Raw genomic sequence first — 23217 nt, forward strand, 5'->3', positions numbered from 1 at the left:
ATTCTATAGATGATCAAACACGCCTTTCATCTGGGTCTCTGTAATCCATAGTTGTCTAGACAAGCCTGTAATTTGAGACGAGAAATGCAGGTTTGACTTCTCTGAATATTAATGCTTCCACTTTTGGTTATCACGTCCTACTGTCCTGACCAAACTATTACAACTCGGAGGTTGTCACCTTAACTGGATTTATCTCCTCAGAATTCAATAACTGTTACGCATCAGATGAGAAGTGATACTCTGTAGTCAATAAAGCATTTACTGGAAGATGGGTTATTTTCTGTTTGCCCTGCCCTATGTACATTAAATTGTGCAACACCAGCTTGAACCAGTCCAATACATGGAATAGCCTTTGTCACAGTTGGTTACAGAAATATTTGAGGGGTTTTGTAACACTACATAAAGCTGACTCATCCGGGAAAGGCTGACTTTGTGCTATTGGAATGCTGCTAGTGCTGACACCTTCTGGCAAGGTAGCAATTATCACTGTCATTTTTATTTAACCCTTATCTTACCAGGTAAGTTGACTGAGAACACATTGTAATGACCTGGGGAATAGTTACAGGGGAGAGGAAGGAGAATGAACGAGACAATTGGAAGCTTTAGGATGCTGCACTGTGACCCCAGCTAGGTGGCTGACGGTGACCCTTTAAAATAAAGATGTTCGATTGCAGGTGTGAAGTTTACACACTAATCAGGAAACCCGGATTTCTGATCCTAGAATATCTGGCTTGCTTTTTTTGAGATTTACCCCACATCTTGTGCCAATCACATCCCTGAATCTCCATGTAAAATTCCCCTCACACCCAGCTTTGATATACATATGAAACCGACAAACAAAGTTTAGACCACCAGCATCTCTCCCAATTGCTTATCTCTCCCGTTCTCTTTAAATAACAACCTCAAGTCCATCAACGATCCTCCAGCTGGTCTGTGGCCTGGGTTGGAGGACAGTTTTGTCCCTCAATCCCCGTTGTATACATTAACTCACACAGGATTTCATTCTATGTTGCGCTCCTCATTTTGTCACCGTCATGCCCTGCCTGCTGTGACTTGGTGAGAAAGTGAAAATATCCAACAGGCAGCAGAAGTGAAGCGGGTGTTTTTCCACTGAACTGGGTTGTGATTCCAAGAAGCAAAAGTGAAAGAGTGGAGTGCCTCCATTCGCTTAAGGTCAGGAGTCGCATGAAGCCCTGAGTGTAGAGAGACACAACTCCACACAGCTCTGCCACTCCAGTGTCTTTGTGATGGTGTGTGAGTCGACTCGGTACATCTCCAATGTGTGTTGTCTGTTGATTTCTGTGCGAGTCTGACTGGACAAAGGCAGTATGGTCAGCGTGGCCTTCGTGGATCATGGAACCCGATGATGGGTAGGGGCTGTTCTCTCTCCGTCTCTGACTCTTTCTCTCTCAACTCAATTCAAAGGGGCATCTCAAATGTTATATTATTAGCTACGTACAAAGTTGTAACAGTGTGCAAGTAATTGTAGTATGATTGGCAAGGGAAAATAAATAAACAGATAATAAATATTGGTTGCATCTATGTGTGTGTGTGTATATGTTGGTTGAATGTACAAAGGTGTTTGTGCTCCACTGGTTTCTCTTGTCGCAACAGGTCACATATCTTGCTCATGTGATCGCACACTGCGGTATTTTGCCTAACAGATACAGGAGTTTGTCAATGGGGGTGTAATGGTACACCAAACCCACGGTTCGGTACGATTTGGGGTCACGGTTCGGCACAGCTGGAAAATGAAATGCCAACAGTTACTGTAGTTCATTTGTGTTTATTTAAGAAAATACAAAGTGTTGGTATTCCTGATTCCATATATGATCATGAGTCAAATAATGCCTGATGAGAGCACAATCAGGAATACCAAAACTTCTTAAATGAAAACACACAATTACTCACCAACACAAAAATAAAGTGCAACATGCGTGTGAAATCAATATTTAAACATGGCTCAGACATTGTATAGGTCCCCACTATGTTTTCTTACAAAGAGAAAAATGTGTGCTTGTGTGACTCATAAAAGCATTGTGTTTCCTAGCACGGTACTTCTCATTTTCAAGTGAGGGGGAATAGGATGTGCTGTCACTGTTAAGTTGCTCTCTGTAGCTCTGTCGGTCCATCCATCTGAAGTAGGCGCAACATAGGATGCATTGGTCAATTCATTGACAACTTAAGGCTTTAGCTTGCTTTATATAGAGCTGGCTCTATCTGTTTGCTGAAAAGGGTGCGACGGGGCGAAGTTCTTAATGTTGCACGAGCACTTTCACCAGTTGCTGAAACAACCTATTCTTCTCATCAACTGAGACTGGGTGCATATCCACGGCTATAAACATACCGATCGCTCTTGTAATTTATTTGGCCCTGTCAGAATCGGCTGCGAAGGGCTGCTTGAATGAAGAGGTGGTTGGAATACTGGGGGGATGTTGGCGTAAATGTGTCAACATGTTTGAGGTGTTGCTAATCTCGTTGAGCAGTGGCAACATACTCTGTCCATCGCCAGTGTAATCTACAAGAAAGCCAAAATGTTCCCAAACTGGAGATTTAAATGATGACGGAGAATCCTCCTGGTTTATCGTTCTCACCATCATACAGAACTTGTTCAAATAAATGTTATTTGTCTTATGCTTTGTAAACCACAGGTGTGAACTTTCTGAAGACACTGTATATTCCCTTTTGCGAGACTGGAGCCGTTTCGTCTATCCAGCTGTTCCCTTCTCTGTGTAGCCTGCTGCTACAGGTAACTGCCAAAATAAAGGAAATGCCAGCAAGTGTCTTTCTTAATAGGGTGTTGGGCCACCACGAGCTTCCAGAACAGCGTCAATGCACCTTGGCATAGATTCTACAAGTGTCTTGAACTTCCTGTGTGGACACACCCAATGCTTTCAATATACACTGCTCAAAAAAAATAAAGGGAACCCTAAAATAACACATCCTAGATCTGAATGAATGAAATAATCTTATTAAATACTCTTTTCTTTACATAGTTGAATGTGCTGACAACAAAATCACACAAAAATAATCAATGGAAATCCAATTTATCAACCCATGGAGGTCTGGATTTGGAGTCACACTCAAAATTAAAGTGGAAAACCACACTACAGGCTGATCCAACTTTGATGTAATGTCCTTAAAACAAGTCAAAATGAGGCTCAGTAGTGTGTGTGGCCTCCACGTGCCTGTATGACCTCCCTACAATGCCTGGGCATGCTCCTGATGAGGTGGCGGATGGTCTCCTGAGGGATCTCCTCCCAGACCTGGACTAAAGCATCCGCCAACTCCTGGACAGTCTGTGGTGCAACGTGGCGTTGGTGGATGGAGCGAGACATGATGTCCCAGATGTGCTCAATTGGATTCAGGTCTGGGGAATGGACGGGCCAGTCCATAGCATCAATGCCTTCCTCTTGCAGGAACTGCTGACACACTCCAGCCACATGAGGTCTAGCATTGTCTTGCATTAGGAGGAACCCAGGGCCAACCGCACCAGCATATGGTCTCACAAGGGGTCTGAGGATCTCATCTCGGTACCTAATGGCAGTCAGGCTACCTCTGGCGAGCACATGGAGGGCTGTGCGGCCCCCCAAAGAAATGCCACCCCACACCATGACTGACCCACCGCCAAACCGGTCATGCTGGAGGATGTTGCAGGCAGCAGAACATTCTCCACGGTGTCTCCAGACTCTGTCACGTCTGTCACATGTGCTCAGTGTGAACCTGCTTTCATCTGTGAAGAGCACAGGGCGCCAGTGGCGAATTTGCCAATCTTGGTGTTCTCTGGCAAATGCCAAACGTCCTGCACGGTGTTGGGATGTAAGCACAACCCACACCTGTGGATGTCGGGCCCTCATACCACCCTCATGGAGTCTGTTTCTGACCGTTTGAGCAGACACATGCACATTTGTGGCCTGCTGGAGGTCATTTTGCAGGGTCCTGGCAGTGCTCCTCCTGCTCCTCCTTGCACAAAGGCGGAGATAGCGGTCCTGCTGCTGGGTTGTTGCCCTCCTACGGCCTCCTCCACGTCTCCTGATGTACTGGCCTGTCTCCTGGTAGCGCCTCCATGCTCTGGACACTACGCTGACAGACACAGCAAACCTTCTTGCCACAGCTCGCATTGATGTGCCATCCTGGATGAGCTACACTACCTGAGCCACTTGTGTGGGTTGTAGACTCCGTCTCATGCTACCGCTAGAGTGAAAGCACCGCCAGCATTCAAAAGTGACCAAAACATCAGCCAGGAAGCATAGGAACTGAGAAGTGGTCTGTGGTCACCACCTGCAGAACCACTCCTTTATTGGGTGTGTCTTGCTAATTGCCTATTTCCACCTGTTGTCTATTCCATTTGCACAACAGCATGTGAAATTTATTGTCAATCAGTGTTGCTTCGTAAGTGGACAGTTTGATTTCACAGAAGTGTGATTGACTTGGAGTTACATTGTGTTGTTTAAGTGTTCCCTTTATTTTTTTGAGCAGTGTATTTTGTGTCCCTAATTTACTCAACTGTTTTCTTTATTTTAACAGTTACCTGTAGAATGGACTGAGAGATATCGCTTGAGTCGCGAAATTTTTTTATATAATGTTGCGGATAAATTTCGGTATGACACAATTTCATGTGTACAACAAACAGACGTGTCGGTATACTGAGAGCTTTGCGATTTCTAAAAGGACATTTTGGAGCCTTTGTTCGTGTTTTTTCGGGGACCGCATGTTGGGTGGGATCCCAATTTTCATATCGTCCTTCTCCCATCTCCCATCCTAGCAAAAGCTAGCTTTTTCAAACAGAAATTTGCATCCTGTAGCACAAACTCCAAAAAGTTCTGGGACACTGTAAAGTCCATGGAGAATAAGAGCACCTCCTCCCAGCTGCCCACTGCACTGAGGCTAGGAAACTCTGTCAGCACCGATAAATCCAATATAATTGAGAATTTCAAGGAGCATTTTTCTACGGCTGGCCATGCTTTCCCCCTGGCTACCCCTACCCCCGTCAACAGCCCTGCACCCCCCACAGCAACTTGCCCAAGCCTCCCCCATTTCTCCTTCACCCAAATTCAGATAGCTGATGTTCTGAAAGAGCTGCAAAATCTGGACCCCTACAAATCACCCGGGCTAGACAATCTGGACCCTTTCTTTCTAAAATTATCCGGCGAAATTGTTGCAACCCCTATTACTAGTCTGTTCAACCTCTCTTTCGTATCGTCTGAGATCCCCAAAGATTGGAAAGCTGACGCGGTCATCCCGCTCTTCAAAGGGGGAGACACTCTAGACCCAAACTGCTACAGGCCTATATCTACCCTACCCTGCCTTTCTAAGGTCTTTGAAAGCCAAGTCAACAAACAGATCACCGCCCATTTTGAATCCCACCGTACCTTATCCACTATGCAATCTGGTTTCCGAGCTGGTCATGGGTGTACCTCAGCCACGCTCAAGGTCCTAAACGATATCATAACCGCCATCGATAAGAGACAATACTGTGCAGCTGTATTCATTGATATGGCCAAGGCTATCGACTCTGTCAATCACCACATTCTTATCGGCAGACTCAACAGCCTTGATTTCTCAAATGACTGCCTCGCCTGGTTCACCAACTACTTCTCTGATAGAGTTCAGTGTGTCAAATCGGAGGGCCTGTTGTCCGGGGCTCTGGCAGTCTCTATGGGGTGCCACAGGGTTAAATCTTCAGGCCGACTCTTTTCTCTGTATACATCAATGATGTTGCTCTTGCTGCTGGTGATTCTCTGATCCACCTCTACGCAGACGACACCATTCTGTATACTTCTGGCCCTTCTTTGGACACTGTGTTAACAACCCTCCAGACGGGCTTCAATGCCATACAATTCTCCTTCTGTGGCCTCCAACTGCTCTTAAATGGTAGTAAAACTAAATGCATGTTCTTCAACCGATCGCTGCCCGCACCTGCCCGCCCGTCCAGCATCACTACTCTGGACGGTTCTGACTTGGAATATGTGGACAAATACCTAGGTGTCTGTTAGACTGTAAACTCTCCTTCCAGACTCACATTAAGCATCTCCAATCCAAAATTAAATCTAGAATTGGCGTCCTATTTCGCAACATATCATCCTTCGCTCATGCTGCCAAACACACTCTCGTAAAACTGACTATCCTGCCAATCCTTGACTTCGGCTATATCATTTACAAAATAGCCCCCAACACTCTACTCAGCAAATTTGATGTTGTCTATCACAGTGCCATCCGTTTTGTCACCTAAGCCCCATATGCTACCCACCACTGCGACCTGTATACTCTCGTTGGCTGGCCCTCGCTTCATTTTCGTCGCCAAATTCACTGGCTCCAGGTCATCTAAGTCTTTGCTAGGTAAAGCTCCGCCTTAGCTCACTGGTCACCATAGCAGCACCCACCCATAGCACGCGCTCCAGCAGGTATTTTTCACTGGTCATCCCCAAAGCCAACACCACCTTTGCCGCCTTTCCTTCCAGTTCTCTGCTGCCAATGACTGGAACGAATGGCAAAAATCACTGAAGCTGGAGACATATCTCCCTCACTAGTTTTAAGCACCAGCTGTCAGAGTAGCTTACAGATCACTGCACCTGTACATAGCCCATCTTGCACCCCAGTATCTCTACTTGCACATTCATCTTCTGCACATCTATCACTCCAGTGTTTAATTGCTAAATTGTAATTATTTCGCCACTATGGTCTATTTATTGCCTTTCCTCCATCTTACCTCATTTGCACACACTGTATATAGACTTTTTCTATTGTGTTACTGTATGTTTGTTTATTCCATGTGTAACTCTGTTGTTTGTGTCGCACTGCTTTGCTTTATCTTGACCAGGTCGCAGTTGCAAATGAGAACTTGTTCTCAACTAGCCTACCTGGTTAAATAAAGGTAAAAAAATTAATAAAATGGAACGAGAGACATTGTTAAAATTAACAAAGTTTTGATGCATGCTTCTCTGAAGGAAGAACCGCACTGACTCTAGAGCAGCATGTGTACATGCTGCGCACACACACACACACACTGTGTGTAGTCTGGAGTCGCTAAGGCAACGGGCCTGCCTGCTCTGCTTGGAGAAGAGGATTGGGGGGAGCAGACAGGCAGAGAATGGAGAGGAGAAAAAACGGAAGGAAATCAAAATAGCAGTGGCAGTTGTACAAATTTCTCAAATACGGCAGAAAGCGAACACTATAGTTAAACTTAGGGGTTAACGCAGAATTCAGTTTTTCCACAAAGAAGAAAAAAATGCCCGAGAAATATCTTTGCGTTTTGTAAACCCAGATCTAAAGTGCATCTTATTGTAATTTCAGTTGCACTTCTCCACTCGGATCAGAATTCATCAGGAGACTGTGCTCTGACTGATGTATAGCTACTTTAATCTGGTACTTTTCGGGGTAGCCTATTTTCTCCAGTAAAATACAAGATTAACTTCTAGCGAAAACTTAGGAATTGTAGCTGGCTACATTCTTACTATGATAAACATTATGAATATGATTGCCATGCATCCTTTTTGCAAAAAGTACTTTGCTTTTTCATTGTAAACTAATTTACTTGTGTGACTGCCTGCCAAATAGCAAAGCACTTCTGTTAAGGTGTCTGGACCCTTCTATAACATGCCATTTACATCACAAATAGAGATTTGGTTGTAAAAAAGAGAACTCCTTTAGGATAATGACTCATTTGGTTGAATAGCTTGTGTTATGACTCCACAGTTTGTACGGGTTGATGTATTACACTTTGTGTGCATGTTGACTTTATTTATTCCTTTTATCCTCTCACTATTCTTGCTCTTAGATATGTCTTTGTTGGGCTAGTATGAGACGGTTGTTTTTCCAACCATGCCATGCCAAAATCTTCTAGTTTCCTTTGTTTAAATAAATTCCAAACGCCTTCTGATTCAACTTCTGCCCACCTAATGATGACTAGGGAGTTCCCTTGTGAAACCTGCTATCCACAGCGCTCTGCTCTCGATCTCTCAGTACATCTCATTAAGCTGCCTTACCTCTGACCTTTTTCAGGCAATACCACTTGAATGCCCCTATGCCCGATATGCACATGGACATGTTCAGCCATTCAGGGTTCCATGACGATTTCCTCAACCTCCCCAGGAACGGAGACTTCCCTCAGGTAAGATTTCCCTATAACATGCTCCCTCTGTCCCCCTCTGTCTCGCTCTCTGTCTCTGATCCTGTCTTCAGGATGGTTGGTTATTCCTGGCTGCAGAAACTGATTAAAACGTTGTCTGACACTGTCTACGCTACCTGCTCCTTTTCCTGTGAAGGCTTGTTATTAATAAGCCACTGTCATTTAGCAGGGCTTTAGTTGTTGCCATCAGGTTCTATTCACTCTGTCACTCTGAGGAAAATGGCTGCTCTCATTGCACCTTTTGAGGAACACTTGAAAGTGGGGTTTTTCGGGGAGAGTTTTTGCATGGAGGAATTTTATCTCTTGCTTTCTTCCTCATATTTGCTTGTTGAGTTTATGCACCACCGATCACCCGGGGGCTTTTGGGACAGGGAATTTCACCCCTCTGTTTATATTTAGCATCCTATGGGCTATATTTATTTTCTTGATTTATATTGCCCACTTATACACACTTTGTGTCAACCCAGGCAATTCCACTTCTCTTCATATGGAAAATGAATCCCTCCCCTGGCCTCCACTGACTGAGATTAGCCTTAACAACACAGACCATTGACTTCTCATCTGGGCTTGTTTGTATGGAGGTTGTGTGTTAGGATATTAACACATTGGGCTCCAGTAGCTGTGGGTAAAGGAGAGCAGTGATGTGTTAATGAAGAGCCAGTCAGTATGCCTCTCACATCCGGCCTGTCCTGTATCAGGTGGCTGGTGAGTAATGAGTGTTCAGTGGTTTGGGGTATGCTTATTTACTTTATGAAGAGCCTCTTACCCAAGTGTGGCACCTGCCAAGTACGCACAGATGCCTGGGAGGAGTGAATGCCCTACAGCTCCCTGGCACTGCCCAGCTGTGTGGTGTAGACTAAAATGGGTGCTGCACACACTGTACAGAGCTCCACACACACCCCCACCGGTGTCATATGACACAAACATACCTCTGAAATGTCAGTTTTGCTTTGTAGACACTTGAATGAGTGTAGGTGTTTTGTGATTTTATTCTGATTACAGCATGATATTCAGATGGGGATTTTAGGAGAACAAAGATAGCAGCTTGTCTTTGTCATATAGGAACTATGTTATGCGTTCAGTGTGGTATTTCATAGGGGATTTTCCTAGTTTTTCATGTAGCTTTTTTTCTTCTTGACAAGCAGTGTGATATTTAGACTGGCCTTTCTAGTTGTCTGAATTACTGTCTCCAACTCAACCCACAATTAATATACAGTTCTTTCAGAAAGTATTCAGACCCCTTGACTTTTTCCACATTTGGTTAGGTTACAACCTTATTCTAAAATTTATACAATTGTATTTTTTTTCCTCATCACACAATAACCTGTTTGGTTTGTCATTATGGGGTTTCAGACATTTTTTCTAATTTATTAAAAATTAACTGAAATCACTTTTACATAAGCATTCAGACCCTTTACTCAGTACTTTGTTGAAGCACCTTTGGCAGCAATTGCAGCCTCAAGTCGTCTTGTGTATGACGCTACAAGCTTGGCGCACCTGTATTTGGAGAGTTTCTTCCATTCTTCTCTGCAAATCTTCTCAAGCTCTATCAGGTTGGATGGGGAGCGTTGCTATTTTCAGGTCTCTACAGAGATGTTTGATCGGGTTCAAGTCCGGGCTCTGGCTCTGGGACATTGAGACTTGTCCCAAAGCCACTCCTGCTTTGTCTTGGCTGTGTGCTTAGGGTCATTAGCCTGTTGGAAGGTGAACGTTCGCCCCAGTCTGAGGTCCTGAGCGCTCTGGAACAGGTTTTCATCACAGATCTCTCTGTACTTTGCTCCGTTCATCTTTGCTGCGGAAAAACATCCCCCGACCACCATGCTTCTCCCCTGCTAGAAACCGCAGGGCTCTCCAGAGGATGGTGAGGTCTGCCCAACGTATCACCAGGGGCAGACTGACTGCCCTCCAGGACACCTACAGCACCCGACAGCCAAAAAGATCATCAAGGATATCATCCACCCGAGCCACGGCCTGTTCAACCCGCTATCCTCCAGAAGGTGAGGTCAGTACAGGTGCATCAAAGCTGGGACCGAAAGACTGAAAAACAGAGATTGGAGGTTTGTTGGGTCATTATCCTCTTGAAAAACAAATGATAGTCCCAATAAGCACAAACCCGAAGAGATGGCGTATCGTATGCTGTGGTAGCCATGCTGGTGAAGTGTGGCTTGAATTCTAAATAAATCACAGACAGTGTCACCAGCAAAGCACCATCACACCTCCCCCTCCATGCATCACGGTGGGAACCACACTGCGTCTCACAAAGACACGGCGGTTGGAACCAAAAATCACAGATTTGGACCCATCAGACCAAATTACAGATTTCCACCGGTCTAATGTCCATTGCTCGTGTTTTTTGACCCAAGCAAGTCTCCTCTTCTTATTGGTGTCCTTTTAGTAGTGGTTTATTTGCAGCAATTCAACCATGAAGGCCTGATTCATGCTGTCTCCTCTGAACAGTTAATGTTGATGTGTCTGTTACTTGAACTCTGAAGAATTTGTGGCAGTTTCATTAAATAGTAACCGCAAAACACCAGTCTCAACGTCATCAGTGAAGAGGTGACTCCGGGATGCTGGCCTTCTAGGCAGAGTTGCAAAGAAAAAGCCATATCTCAGACTGGCCAATAATAAGAAAAGATTAAGATGGGCAAAAGAACACAGACACTGGACAGAGGAACTCTGCCTAGAAGGCCAGCATCCCAGAGTCGCCTCTTCACTGTTGACGTTGAGACTTGTGTTTTGCGGGTACTATTTAATGAAGCTGCCAGTTGAGGACTTGTGAGGCGTCTGTTTCTCAAACACTCTAATGTACTTATCCTCTTGCTCAGTTGTGCACCGGGGCCTCTCACTCCTCTTTCTATTCTGGTTAGGGCCAGTTTGCGCTGTTCTGTGAAGGGAGTAGTACACAGCATTGTACAAAATCTTCAGTTTCTTGGCAATTTCTCGCATTAAATAACCTTCATTTCTCAGAACAAGAATAGACTGACGAGTTACAGAAAGTTATTCGTTTCATTTTGAGCCTGTAATCGAACCCACAAATGCCAGATACTCAATTAGTCTAAAGAAGGCCGGTTTTATTGCTTCTTTAATCAGAACAGTTTTCAGCGGTGCTAACATAATTTCAAAAGTGTTTTCTGATGATCAATTAACCTATTAAAATTCTAAACTTGGATTAACTAACACAACGTGCCATTGGAACACAGCAGTGATGGTTGCTGATAATGGGCCTCTGTACGCCTTTGTAGATATTCCATAAAGAATCAGCCGTTTCCAGCTACAATAGTAGTTTACAACATTAACAATGCCTACACTGTATTTCTGATCAATTTGATGTTATTTTAATGGACAAAAAATGTGCTTTTCTTTGACCCCAAACCTTTGAACGGTAGTGTATATACAAAAGTATGTGGACACCCCTTCAAATTAGTGGACTCGGCTATTTCAGCCACACCCGTTGCTGACCGGTGTATAAAATCGAGCACACAGCCATGCTGTCTCCATAGACAAACATTGGCAGTAGAATGGCCTCACTGAAGAGCTCAGTGAATTTCAACGTGCCAGGATGCCACCTTTCCAACAGGTCGGTATGTCAAATTTATGCCCTGCTCGAGCTGCCCGTGTCAACTTTAAGTGACGTTATTGTGAATTGGAAACGTCTAGGAGCAACAACACTACCACACTGTGAAGTGGTAGGCAACACAAGCTCACAGAACGGCACCTCCGAAGCACATAGTGTCAAAATGGTAAAGTTTGGTAGAGGAGGAATAGTGGTCTGTGGCTGTTATACATTGTTCGGTCTAGGCTCCTTAATTCCAGGTAAGGGAAATCTTAACGCCACAGCATACAATGACATTCTAGACGATTCTGTGCTTCCTACTTTGTGCCAACAGTTTGGGGAAGTACTTTTCCTTTCATCGTCCACATGAAGACTATACTACTATCTATCCTCATGAAGGCTATACTAGTACTATCTATCTATCCACATGAAGTCTATACTACTACTATCTATCTATCCTCATGAAGGCTATACTAGTACTATCTATCTATCTATCCACACTACAGTGAGGGAAAAAAAGTATTTGATCCCCTGCTGATTTTGTACGTTTTCCCACTGACAAAGAAATGATCAGTCTGTATTTTTAATGGTAGGTTTATTTGAACAGTGAGAGACAGAATAACAACAAAAAAATCCAGAAAAACGCATGTCAAAAATGTTATAAATTGATTTGCATTTTAATGAGGGAAATAACTATTTGACCCCTCTGCAAAACATGACTTAGTACTTGGTGGCAATCACAGAGGTCAGACGTTTCTTGTAGTTGGCTTCCAGGTTTGCACACATCTCAGGAGGGATTTTGTCCCACTCCTCTTTGCAGATCTTCTCCAAGTCATTAAGGTTTCGAGGCTGACGTTTGGCAACTCGAACCTTCAGCTCCCTCCACAGATTTTCTATGGGATTAAGGTCTGGAGACTGGCTAGGCCACTCCAGGACCTTAATGTGCTTCTTCTTGAGCCACTCCTTTGTTGCCTTGGCCGTGTGTTTTGGGTCATTGTAATGCTGGAATACCCATCCACGACCCATTTTCAATGCCCTGGCTGAGGGAAGGAGGTTCTCACCCAAGATTTGACGGTACATGGCCCCGTCCATCGTCCCTTTGATGCGGTGAAGTTGTCCTGTCCCCTTTGCAGAAAAACACCCCCAAAGCACAATGTTTCCACCTCCATGTTTGACGGTGGGGATGGTGTTCTTGGGGTCATAGGCAGCATTCCTCCTCCTCCAAACACGGCAAGTTGAGTTGATGCCAAAGAGCTCCATTTTGGTCTCATCTGACCATAACACTTTCACCCAGTTGTCCTTTCACTCATTCAGATGTTCATTGGCAAACTTCAGACGGGCATGTATATGTGCTTTCTTGAGCAGGGGGACCTTGCGGGCGCTGCAGGATTTCAGTCCTTCACGGCATAGTGTGTTACCAATTGTTTTCTTGGTGACTATGGTCCCAGTTGCCTTGAGATCATTGACAAGATCCTCCCGTGTAGTTCTGGGCTGATTCCTCACCGTTCTCATGATCATTGCAACTCCACGAGGTGAGATCTTGCATGGAGCCCCAGGCCGAGGGAGATTGACAGTTCTTTTGTGTTTCTTCCATTTGCGAATAATCGCATCAACTGTTGTCACTTTCTCACCAAGCTGCTTGGCGATGGTCTTGTAGCCCATTCCAGCCTTGGAGAGCTTCATGTGGATAGATAGATAGCCTTGGAGAGCTCTTTGGTCTTGGCCATGGTGGAGAGTTTGGAATCTGATTGATTGATTGCTTCTGTGGACAGGTGTCTTTTTTACAGGTAGCAAGCTGCGGTTAGGAGCACTCCCTTTAAGAGTGTGCTCCTAATCTCAGCTCGTTACCTGTATAAAAGACACCTGGGAGCCAGAAATCTTTCTGATTGAGAGGGGGTCAAATACTTATTTCCCTCATTAAAATGCAAATCATTTTATAACATTTTTGACATGCGTTTTTCTGGATTTTTTTGTTGTTATTCTGTCTCTCACTGTTGAAATAAACCTACCATTAAAATTATAGACTGATCATTTCTTTGTCAGTGGGCAAATGTACAAAATCAACAGAGGATCAAATACTTTTTTCCCTCACTGTACTAGTACTATCCATCTATCCACATGAAGGCTATACTACTATCTATCTATCCACATGAAGGCTATACTACTACTATCTATCTATCCACATGAAGTCTATACTACTACTATCTATCTATCCACATGAAGTCTATACTACTACTATCTATCTATCCACATGAAGGCTATACTACTATCTATCCACATGAAGCCTATACTACTATCTATCTATCCACATGAAGCCTATACTACTATCTGTCTATCCACATGAAGGTTATACTGCTATCTATCCACATGAAGGTTATACTGCTATCTATCCACATGAAGGCTATACTACTATCCATCTATCCACATGAAGGTTCATACTGCTATCTATCCACATGAAGGCTATACAACTACTACTATCTCTCCACATGAAGGCTATACTACTACTACTATCTATCTATCCACATGAAGGCTATACTACTACTACTACTATCTCTCCACATGAAGGCTATACTAGTGCTATCTATATCTCCACATTAAGTCTATTCTACTACTACGATCTCTCCACATGAAGTCTATTCTACTACTACGATCTCTCCACATGAAGTCTATTCTACTACTACTATCTATCCACATGAAGGCTATTCTGCTATCTATCTATCCACATGAAGGCTATACTACTATCTGTCTATCCACATGAAGGCTATACTACTACTATCTCTCCACATGAAGTCTATTCTACTACTACTATCTATCCACATGAAGGCTATTCTGCTATCTATCTATCCACATGAAGGCTATACTAATATCTGTCTATCAACATGAAGGCTATACTACTATCTCTCCACATGAAGTCTATTCTACTACTACTATCTCTCCACATGAAGGCTATTCTGCTATCTATCTATCCACATGAAGGCTATTCTGCTATCTATCTATCCACATGAAGGCTATACTACTATCTATCTATCAACATGAAGGCTATACTACTATCTCTCCACATGAAGTCTATTCTACTACTACTATCTCTCCACATGAAGGCTATTCTACTACTACTATCTCTCCACATGAAGGCTATACTACTACTATCTATCCACATGAAGGCTATTCTACTATCTATCTATCCACATGAAGGCTATACTAGTACTATCTATCTATCCACATGAAGGCTATACTAGTACTATCCATATCTCCACATGAAGGCTATACTACTATCTAAACTCAGCAAAAAAAGAAATGTCCCTTTTTCAGGACCTTGTCTTTCAAAGATAATTCTTAAAAATCCTAATTACTTCACAGATCTTCGTTATAAAGGGTTTAAACACTGTTTCCCATGCTTGGTCAGTGAACCATAAACAATTAATGAACATTCACCTGTGGCACGATTAAGACACTAACAGCTTACAGACGGTAGGCAATTAAAGGGCACAGTTATGAAAACTTAGGACACTAAAGAGGCCTTTACTGACTCTGAAAAACACCAAAAGAAAGATGCCCAGGGGCCCTGCTCATCTGCGTGAATGTGCCTTGGTCATGCTGCAAGGAGGCATGAGGACTGCAGATGTGGCCAGGGCAATAAATTGCAATGTCCGTACTGTGAGATGCCAAAGACAGCGCTACAGGGAAACTAGACAGCTGATCGTCCTCGCAGTGGCAGACCACGTGTAACAACACCTGCACAGAATCGGTATATCCAAACATCACCCCTACGGGACGGGAACAGGATGGCAACAACAACTGCCTGATTTACACCAGGAATGCACAATCCCTCCATCAGTACTCAGACTGTCTGCAATAGGCTGAGAGAGGCTGGACTGAGGGCTTGTAGTTCTGTTGTAAGGCAGGTACTCACCAGACATCACTGGCAACAACGTCGCCTATGGGCACAAACCCACCGTCGCTGGACCAGACAGGACTGGCAAAAAGTGCTCTTCACTGACGAGTTGTGGTTTTGACTCACCAGGGGTGATGGTCGGATTCGCGTTTATTGTCAAAGGAATGAGCGTTACACAGAGGCCTGTACTCTGGAGCTGTATCGATTTGGAGGTGGAGGGTTCGTCACGGTCTGGGGCGGTGTGTCACAGCATCATCAGACTGAGCTTGTTGTCATTGCAGGCAATCTCATTGCTGTGCGTTATAGGGAAGACATCCTCCTCCCTCATGTGGTACCCTTCCTGCAGGCTCATCCTGACATGACCCTCCAGCATGACAATTCCACCAGCGATACTGCTCGTTCTGTGCGTGATTTCCTGCAAGACAGGAATGCTAGTGTCCTGCCATGGCCAGCAAAGAGCCCGGATCTCAATCCCATTGAGCACGTCTGGGACCTGTTGGGTCGGAGGGTGAGAGCTAGGGCCATTCTCCCCCAGAAATGTCTGTGAACTTGCAGGTGCCTTGAGTGGGGTAACATCTCACAGCAAGAACTGGCAAATCTGCAGTACTTAATGCAGGTGGTGGCCACACCAGATACTGACTGTTACTTTTGATTTTAACCCCCTCCCCCACCCCTTTGTTCAGGGACACATTATTCAATTTCTGTTCGTCACATGTCTGTGGAACTTGTTCAGTTTATGTCTGTTGAATCTTATGTTCAAACAAATATTTACACATTTTAAGTTTGCTGAAAATAAACACATTTGACAGTGAGGACGTTTCTTTTTTTGCTGAGTTCATCTCTCCACATGAGGGCTATACCACTATCTTTCTCTCCACATGAAGGCTATACTACTATCTCTCCACATGAAGGCTATACTACTATCTCTCCACATGAAGGCTATACTACTATCTCTCCACATGAAGGCTATACTACTATCTCTCCACATGAAGGCTATACTACTATCTCTCCACACGAAGGCTATACTACTATCTCTCCACACGAAGGCTATACTACTATCTCTCCACACGAAGGCTGTACTACTATCTCTCCACACGAAGGCTGTACTACTATCTCTCCACACGAAGGCTGTACTACTATCTCTCCACACGAAGGCTGTACTACTATCTCTCCACACGAAGGCTGTACTACTATCTCTCCACACGAAGGCTGTACTACTATCTCTCCACACGAAGGCTGTACTAGTACTATCTCTCCACACGAAGGCTGTACTAGTACTATCTCTCCACACGAAGGCTATACTAGTACTATCTCTCCACACGAAGGCTATACTAGTACTATCTCTCCACACGAAGGCTATACTAGTACTATCTCTCCACACGAAGGCTATACTAGTACTATCTCTCCACACGAAGCCTATACTAGTACTATCTCTCCACACGAAGGCTATACTAGTACTATCTCTCCACACGAAGGCTATACTACTATCTCTCCACATGAAGGCTATACTACAGTCTCCACATGAAGGCTATACTACTTCTACCTATCCACATGAAGTCTATACTACTTCTATCTCTTCATATAAAGGCTATACTACTATCTATCCACATGAAGTCTATACTACTACTACTACTATCTATCCACATGAAGGCTATACTACTATCTATCTATCCACATGAAGGCTTTACTACTATCTATCCACATGAAGGTTATACTAATACTATCTATCTATCCACATGAAGCCTATACTACTATCTATCTATCCACGTGAAGGCTATACTACTATCTATCTATCCACGTGAAGGCTATACTACTATCTATCTATCCACATGAAGTCTATACTACTACTATCTATCGATCCACATGAAGGCTTTACTACTATCTATCTATCCACATGAAGGCTATACTACTATCTATCTATCTATCCACATGAAGTCTATACTACTACTATCTATCTATCCACATGAAGGCTATACTACTACTATCTATCTATCCACATGAAGGCTATACTACTATCTATCCACATGAAGGCTATACTACTATCTATCTATCCACATGAAGTCTATACTACTACTATCTATCTATCCACATGAAGGCTTTACTACTATCTATCTATCTATCCACATGAAGGCTATACTACTATCTATCTATCCACATGAAGTCTATACTACTACTATCTATCTATCCACATGAAGGCTTTACTACTATCTATCTATCCACATGAAGGCTTTACTACTATCTATCTATCCACATGAAGGCTATACTACTATCTATCTATCCACATGAAGGCTATACTACTACTATCTATCCACATGAAGGCTATACTACTATCTATCTATCCACATGAAGGCTATACTACTACCATCTATCCACATGAAGGCTATACTACTATTATCCATCCACATGAAGGCTATACTACTACTATCTATCCACATGAAGGCTATACTACTATCTCTCCACATAAAGGCTATACACCAGCTCCACATGAAGGCTATACTACTTCTACCTATCCACACGAAGTCTATACTACTTCTACTATCTCTTCATATGAAGGCTATACTACTACTATCTATCCACATGAAGTCTATACTACTACTACTATATATCTATCCACATGAAGGCTATAGTACTATCTATCTATCCTCATGAAGGCTATACTACTATCTATCTATCCACATGAAGGCTATACTACTATCTATCTATCCACATGAAGGCTATACTACTACTATCTATCCACATGAAGGCTATACTACTACTATCTATCTATCCACATGAAGTCTATACTACTACTATCTATCTATCCACATGAAGGCTATACTACTATCTATCTATATATCTATCTATCCACATGAAGGCTATACTACTACCTATCTATCCACATGAAGTCTATACTACTACTATCTATCTATCCACATGAAGTCTATACTACTACTATCTATCTATCCACATGAAGGCTATACTACTATCTATCTATCCACATGAAGGCTATACTACTATATATCTATCCACATGAAGTCTATACTACTACTATCTATCTATCCACATGAAGTCTATACTACTACTATCTATCTATCCACATCTATCTACTATCTATCTATATCCACATGAAGGCTATACTACTATCTATCTATCCACATGAAGTCTATACTACTACTATCTATCTATCCACATGAAGGCTATACTACTATCTCTCTCTCCACATGAAGGCTATACTTCTATCTATCTATCCACATGAAGGCTATACTACTATCTATCCACATGAAGGCTATACTACTATCTATCTATCCACATGAAGGCTATACTACTATCTATCTATCCACATGAAGTCTATACTACTACTATCTATCCACATGAAGTCTATACTACTACTATCTATCTATCCACATCTATCTACTATCTATCTATATCCACATGAAGGCTATACTACTATCTATCTATCCACATGAAGTCTATACTACTACTATCTATCTATCCACATGAAGGCTATACTACTATCTCTCTCTCCACATGAAGGCTATACTACTATCTATCTATCCACATGAAGGATATACTACTACTACTACTACTACTATCTCTCCACATGAAGGCTATACTACTATCTATCTATCCACATAAAGGCTATACTACTACTATCTATCTATCCATCCACATGAAGGCTATACTACTATCTTTCTCTCCACATGAAGGCTATACTACTACTATCTATCCACATAAGGCTATACTACTACTATCTATCTATCCACATGAAGGTTCTACTACTACTATCTATCTATCCACATGAAGCCTATACTACTATCTATCTATCCACCTGAAGGCTATACTACTATCTATCTATACACATGAAGGCTATACTACTATCTATCCACATGAAGGCTATACTACTATCTATCCACATGAAGGCTATACTACTACTATCTATCCACATGAAGGCTATACTACTATCTATCCACATGAAGGCTATACTACTATCTATCTATCCACATGAAGGCTATACTACTACTATCTATCCACATGAAGGCTATACTACTATCTATCCACATGAAGGCTATACTACTATCTATCTATCCACATGAAGGCTATACTACTATCCATCCACATGATGGCTATACTTCTATCTATCTACATGAAAGCTACACTACTATATCTATCTATCCACATGTCCATTGTTCTCTTGAGTGTAGTTATAGTTCTCCTAACATCTGCTGCCCTGAGTGCTGCCAGATTTAAATGTCTGAGGAGTCCCCTTCTCTTACTCAGGCAGAAACTGATTGGCTTTGTCAAGGCAGATGAAATGGGAGTGTGTATGCTTGTGTGCGGTGTGTGAAGTGCCTTTGGGCCTCCGTGTGCTCAGGATGGGAGGTGCACCCAGGCTCAGTAGAATGAGCTTGTTGTGGAAAGGCTTGACCTTTTCACATTTCAGACCGGTCAAACGGTGCTGCACTCAGTGGGTGGGGATGTGCATGGAGCGGTGGAGTTTGTGGCTCTCTCTGTCTCTCTCTCTCGTTCTCTCGCTCTCTCTCTGTGTATTCATGCTCGCTCACATGCGTGTTCACCTCAAATCAGAATGCATGTACAGTGCATTTGGAAAATATTCAGACCCCTTCTCTTTTTCCACATTTTGTTACCTTATTTATTTTTTATTTTTTTAAAGTTTTACTTCTCAATCTACACACAGTACCCCATAATGACAAAGCAAGAATAGGTTTTAAAAAATGCTTGCAAATCTATTTATAATGTAAAAAAAAATATCTTATTGACATAAGTATTCAGACCCTTTGCTATGGGACTTGAAATTGAGCTCCTGTTTCCATTGATTAAAAAAAGTTTTTACATTTATTTTAATTTAAATGTTTTATTTAACCTTTTATTTAACAAGACAAGTCAGTTAAGAACAAATTCTTATTTACAATGATGGCCTACCGGGAAACAGTGGGTTAACTGCCTTGTTCAGGGGCAGAGCGACAGATTTTTACCTCGTCAGCTCGGGTATTCGATCCAGCAAACTTTCGGTTAACGCTCTAACCACTAAGGCTACATGCCGACCCCGATCATCCTTGAGATGTTTCTACAACTTGATTGGAGTCCAACTGTGGTAAATTCAATTGATTGGACATGATTTGGAAAGGCACACACCTGCCTATATAACGTCCCACAGTTGACAGTGCATGTCAGAGAAAAAACAAGGCATTATGTCGAAGGAATTGGCTGTAGATTTCCGAGAAAGGATTGTGTCATGGCACAGATCCGGAAAAAGGTCAAAAAAAATGTCTGCTGCATTGAAGGTCCCCAAAACAGAGTTCCTCTGTGGAGATGGGAGAACCTTCCAGAAGGACAACCACCTCTGCAGCACTCCACCAATCAGGCCTTTATGGTAGAGTGGCCAGAAGGAAGCCACTCCTCAGTAAAAGGCACATGACAGCCCGTTTGGATTTTGCCAAAAGACACCTAAAGGACTCTCAGACCATGAGAAACAAGATTCTCTGGTCTGATGAAACCAAGATTGAACTCTTTGGTCTGAATGCCAAGCGTCAAGTCTGGAGGAAACCTGGAGCCATCCCTACGGTGAAGCATGGTCACTCCAAGACAACGCAGGAGTGACTTCGGGACTAGTCTCTGAATGTCCTTGAGTGGCCCAGACAGAGCTTGGACTTGAACCCAATCGAACACCTCTGGAGAGGCCTGAAAATAGCTGCGCAGCAATGCTCTCCATCCAACCTGACAGAGCTTGAGAGGATCTGCAGAGAAGAATGGGAGAAACTCCCCAAATATAGGTGTGCCAAGATTGTAGCATCATACTCAAGAGTCGAGGCTGTAATCGCTGCCAAAGGTGCTTCAACAAGGTACTGAGTAAAGGGTCTGAATACTTAAGTAATATTCATATTCATATTTTTTTATTGTTAAATCATTTGCAAAAATTCATATTTTAGAATAAGGCTGTAACGTGGAAAGGTCAAGGGGTCTGAATACTTTCCGAATGCACTCTAAACCCATGGCTAGCATTTTTGCTAGAGAGAGTCGTTTCTGTGGCATTATGCTAGCATGTTGTCACACATTTAGAAAATTTGCCACAGAAAGCTTGCAGGGCAATGTGCATGCAGCATGCACACACTGAGGATCTGGGTCACGAGCGCTGTCTGATCTCTCCACACAGATCATCTGATTCGCTGTGCTGTGTAACATGATTCAGGGAAAATAAGAGAAATGCTGCCCTGCTTACGGGAAGAAGAATCATAGGAGAGCACTTTTTCTAACCACTCTCACCAGTAAGCCACAGTTGGAGTGAGGAGTATATCCACCGCACACATATTCAATGCTGAGGACACTCTGATACATACACATACACACACACACACAGACACACACACACACACACACACACACACACACACACACACACACACACACACACACGGTGCACATACTCTTTCCTACTTCCTGATTGTCCCATGAAGTGTCAGGCTGTCTTTGTTAGATCACTAATCTGTATGTATGAACAGAGCCGTTCTGCCTCCCCACCCCCTCCTGTTAAAGTTTCTTTTACAGGATACAGCAGGTGTAAAACAGTACAGTGTAATACTTACTTGTGTGCTCTTTCCCAACAATGCAATAATACAATAATAATATAGATAAGAAACACATGAGAAATACCATAGAAAGAAGGGGGAAAAAAGACAAATGCCAAAACATTGCTAAAGTCGGGTCGGTGCTTGCAAGACAGCAACCATACCATACTCCGCCATCTTCTCCAAGGAGATAGAAAACGAAAGGCTTTAAAGGCCATGTTCAATTCTTCTGAAGCCCTGAATTGCAAAAGAAAGTGTCTGGATAATGTCCATTGACTTAACACCCTCAGGTTCTGTACCAAGTGAAAGCTTCCCCCATGTCCTGTGTTTATTCTAACTGAATCAAGCTAAATGGCTTGTTTTATTGTCTCTGCTTGTTTTTTGTTGCAGTAGAAAGCCCTACAGAAATGGCACTGTTAGTGTAATAGTTAAGTCCATAAGTTCTGAAATGCAGGTTTTGTACTGTGCTTGTTTTGCGAAGACAGTTTTCTTTCTTCTCTAATTCACGTCACAAATTGCCTTTTGGATGGCCAACTGAGTTCAGTGGTTGCCATGGCACTGTGAGGTTACCTACGCTGAGAGCTCTGTAAATATTGTATATTTTATATTTTTTGTTGCTTTTAAAAAATGTGTGGGTGTCTGACTGCTCCGGGGGGTTGATCACTTACATCTTGAGGTCTTTACGCTGAGTTGCATAATTGGGATGAAAAGTATATTTTTGGCTTATCGCTAGGTAGCTGGCTGTTTTGGATTCAAATAATGCAGCCCCGGCTTTGTTTCATCTGTTGGGATGAATTACAAGTACAGCATGCTGTGTCTAGAGATGGCAAAGAGGCTCAGGGACTGTTCTTAATCACTGCCAAGATGTGGTGGATTTTCATGCGCTTTTCAGCAGCTGTGGCATCCCCCAGGTAGGTGCTACATGTTTGGCAATGGAGAACCACTATCTACGGAGGAGCGGGTCATGTGGAGGAACTGACCGTCGGAGAAGGAGATGTGGTGCACTAATGAAGCGCTCCGGGCTTGTTTATCAGACTGTCTTTGTTTTTCTCTGGCTGTACCATCGATACCTGCTCCACTG

General features: G+C 43.0%; 1 protein-coding gene across 2 annotated transcripts in view; it reads left to right on the plus strand.

The window, feature by feature from the left end:
- LOC106573581 (protein strawberry notch homolog 2) overlaps positions 1–23217 on the plus strand; it is a 118814-nt gene that overhangs the window by 43636 nt on the left and 51961 nt on the right. For both annotated transcript variants that reach the window (XM_014148740.3, XM_014148741.3), the window contains exon 4: positions 8002–8110. In XM_014148740.3, coding sequence (XP_014004215.1) covers positions 8002–8110 — 109 coding nt within the window. The remainder of the gene's footprint in view (positions 1–8001; positions 8111–23217) is intronic.

The sequence above is a fragment of the Salmo salar genome, chromosome 16 (assembly GCF_965601325.2).
Source record: "Salmo salar chromosome 16, fSalSal1, whole genome shotgun sequence".
Taxonomy (NCBI): domain Eukaryota; kingdom Metazoa; phylum Chordata; class Actinopteri; order Salmoniformes; family Salmonidae; genus Salmo; species Salmo salar.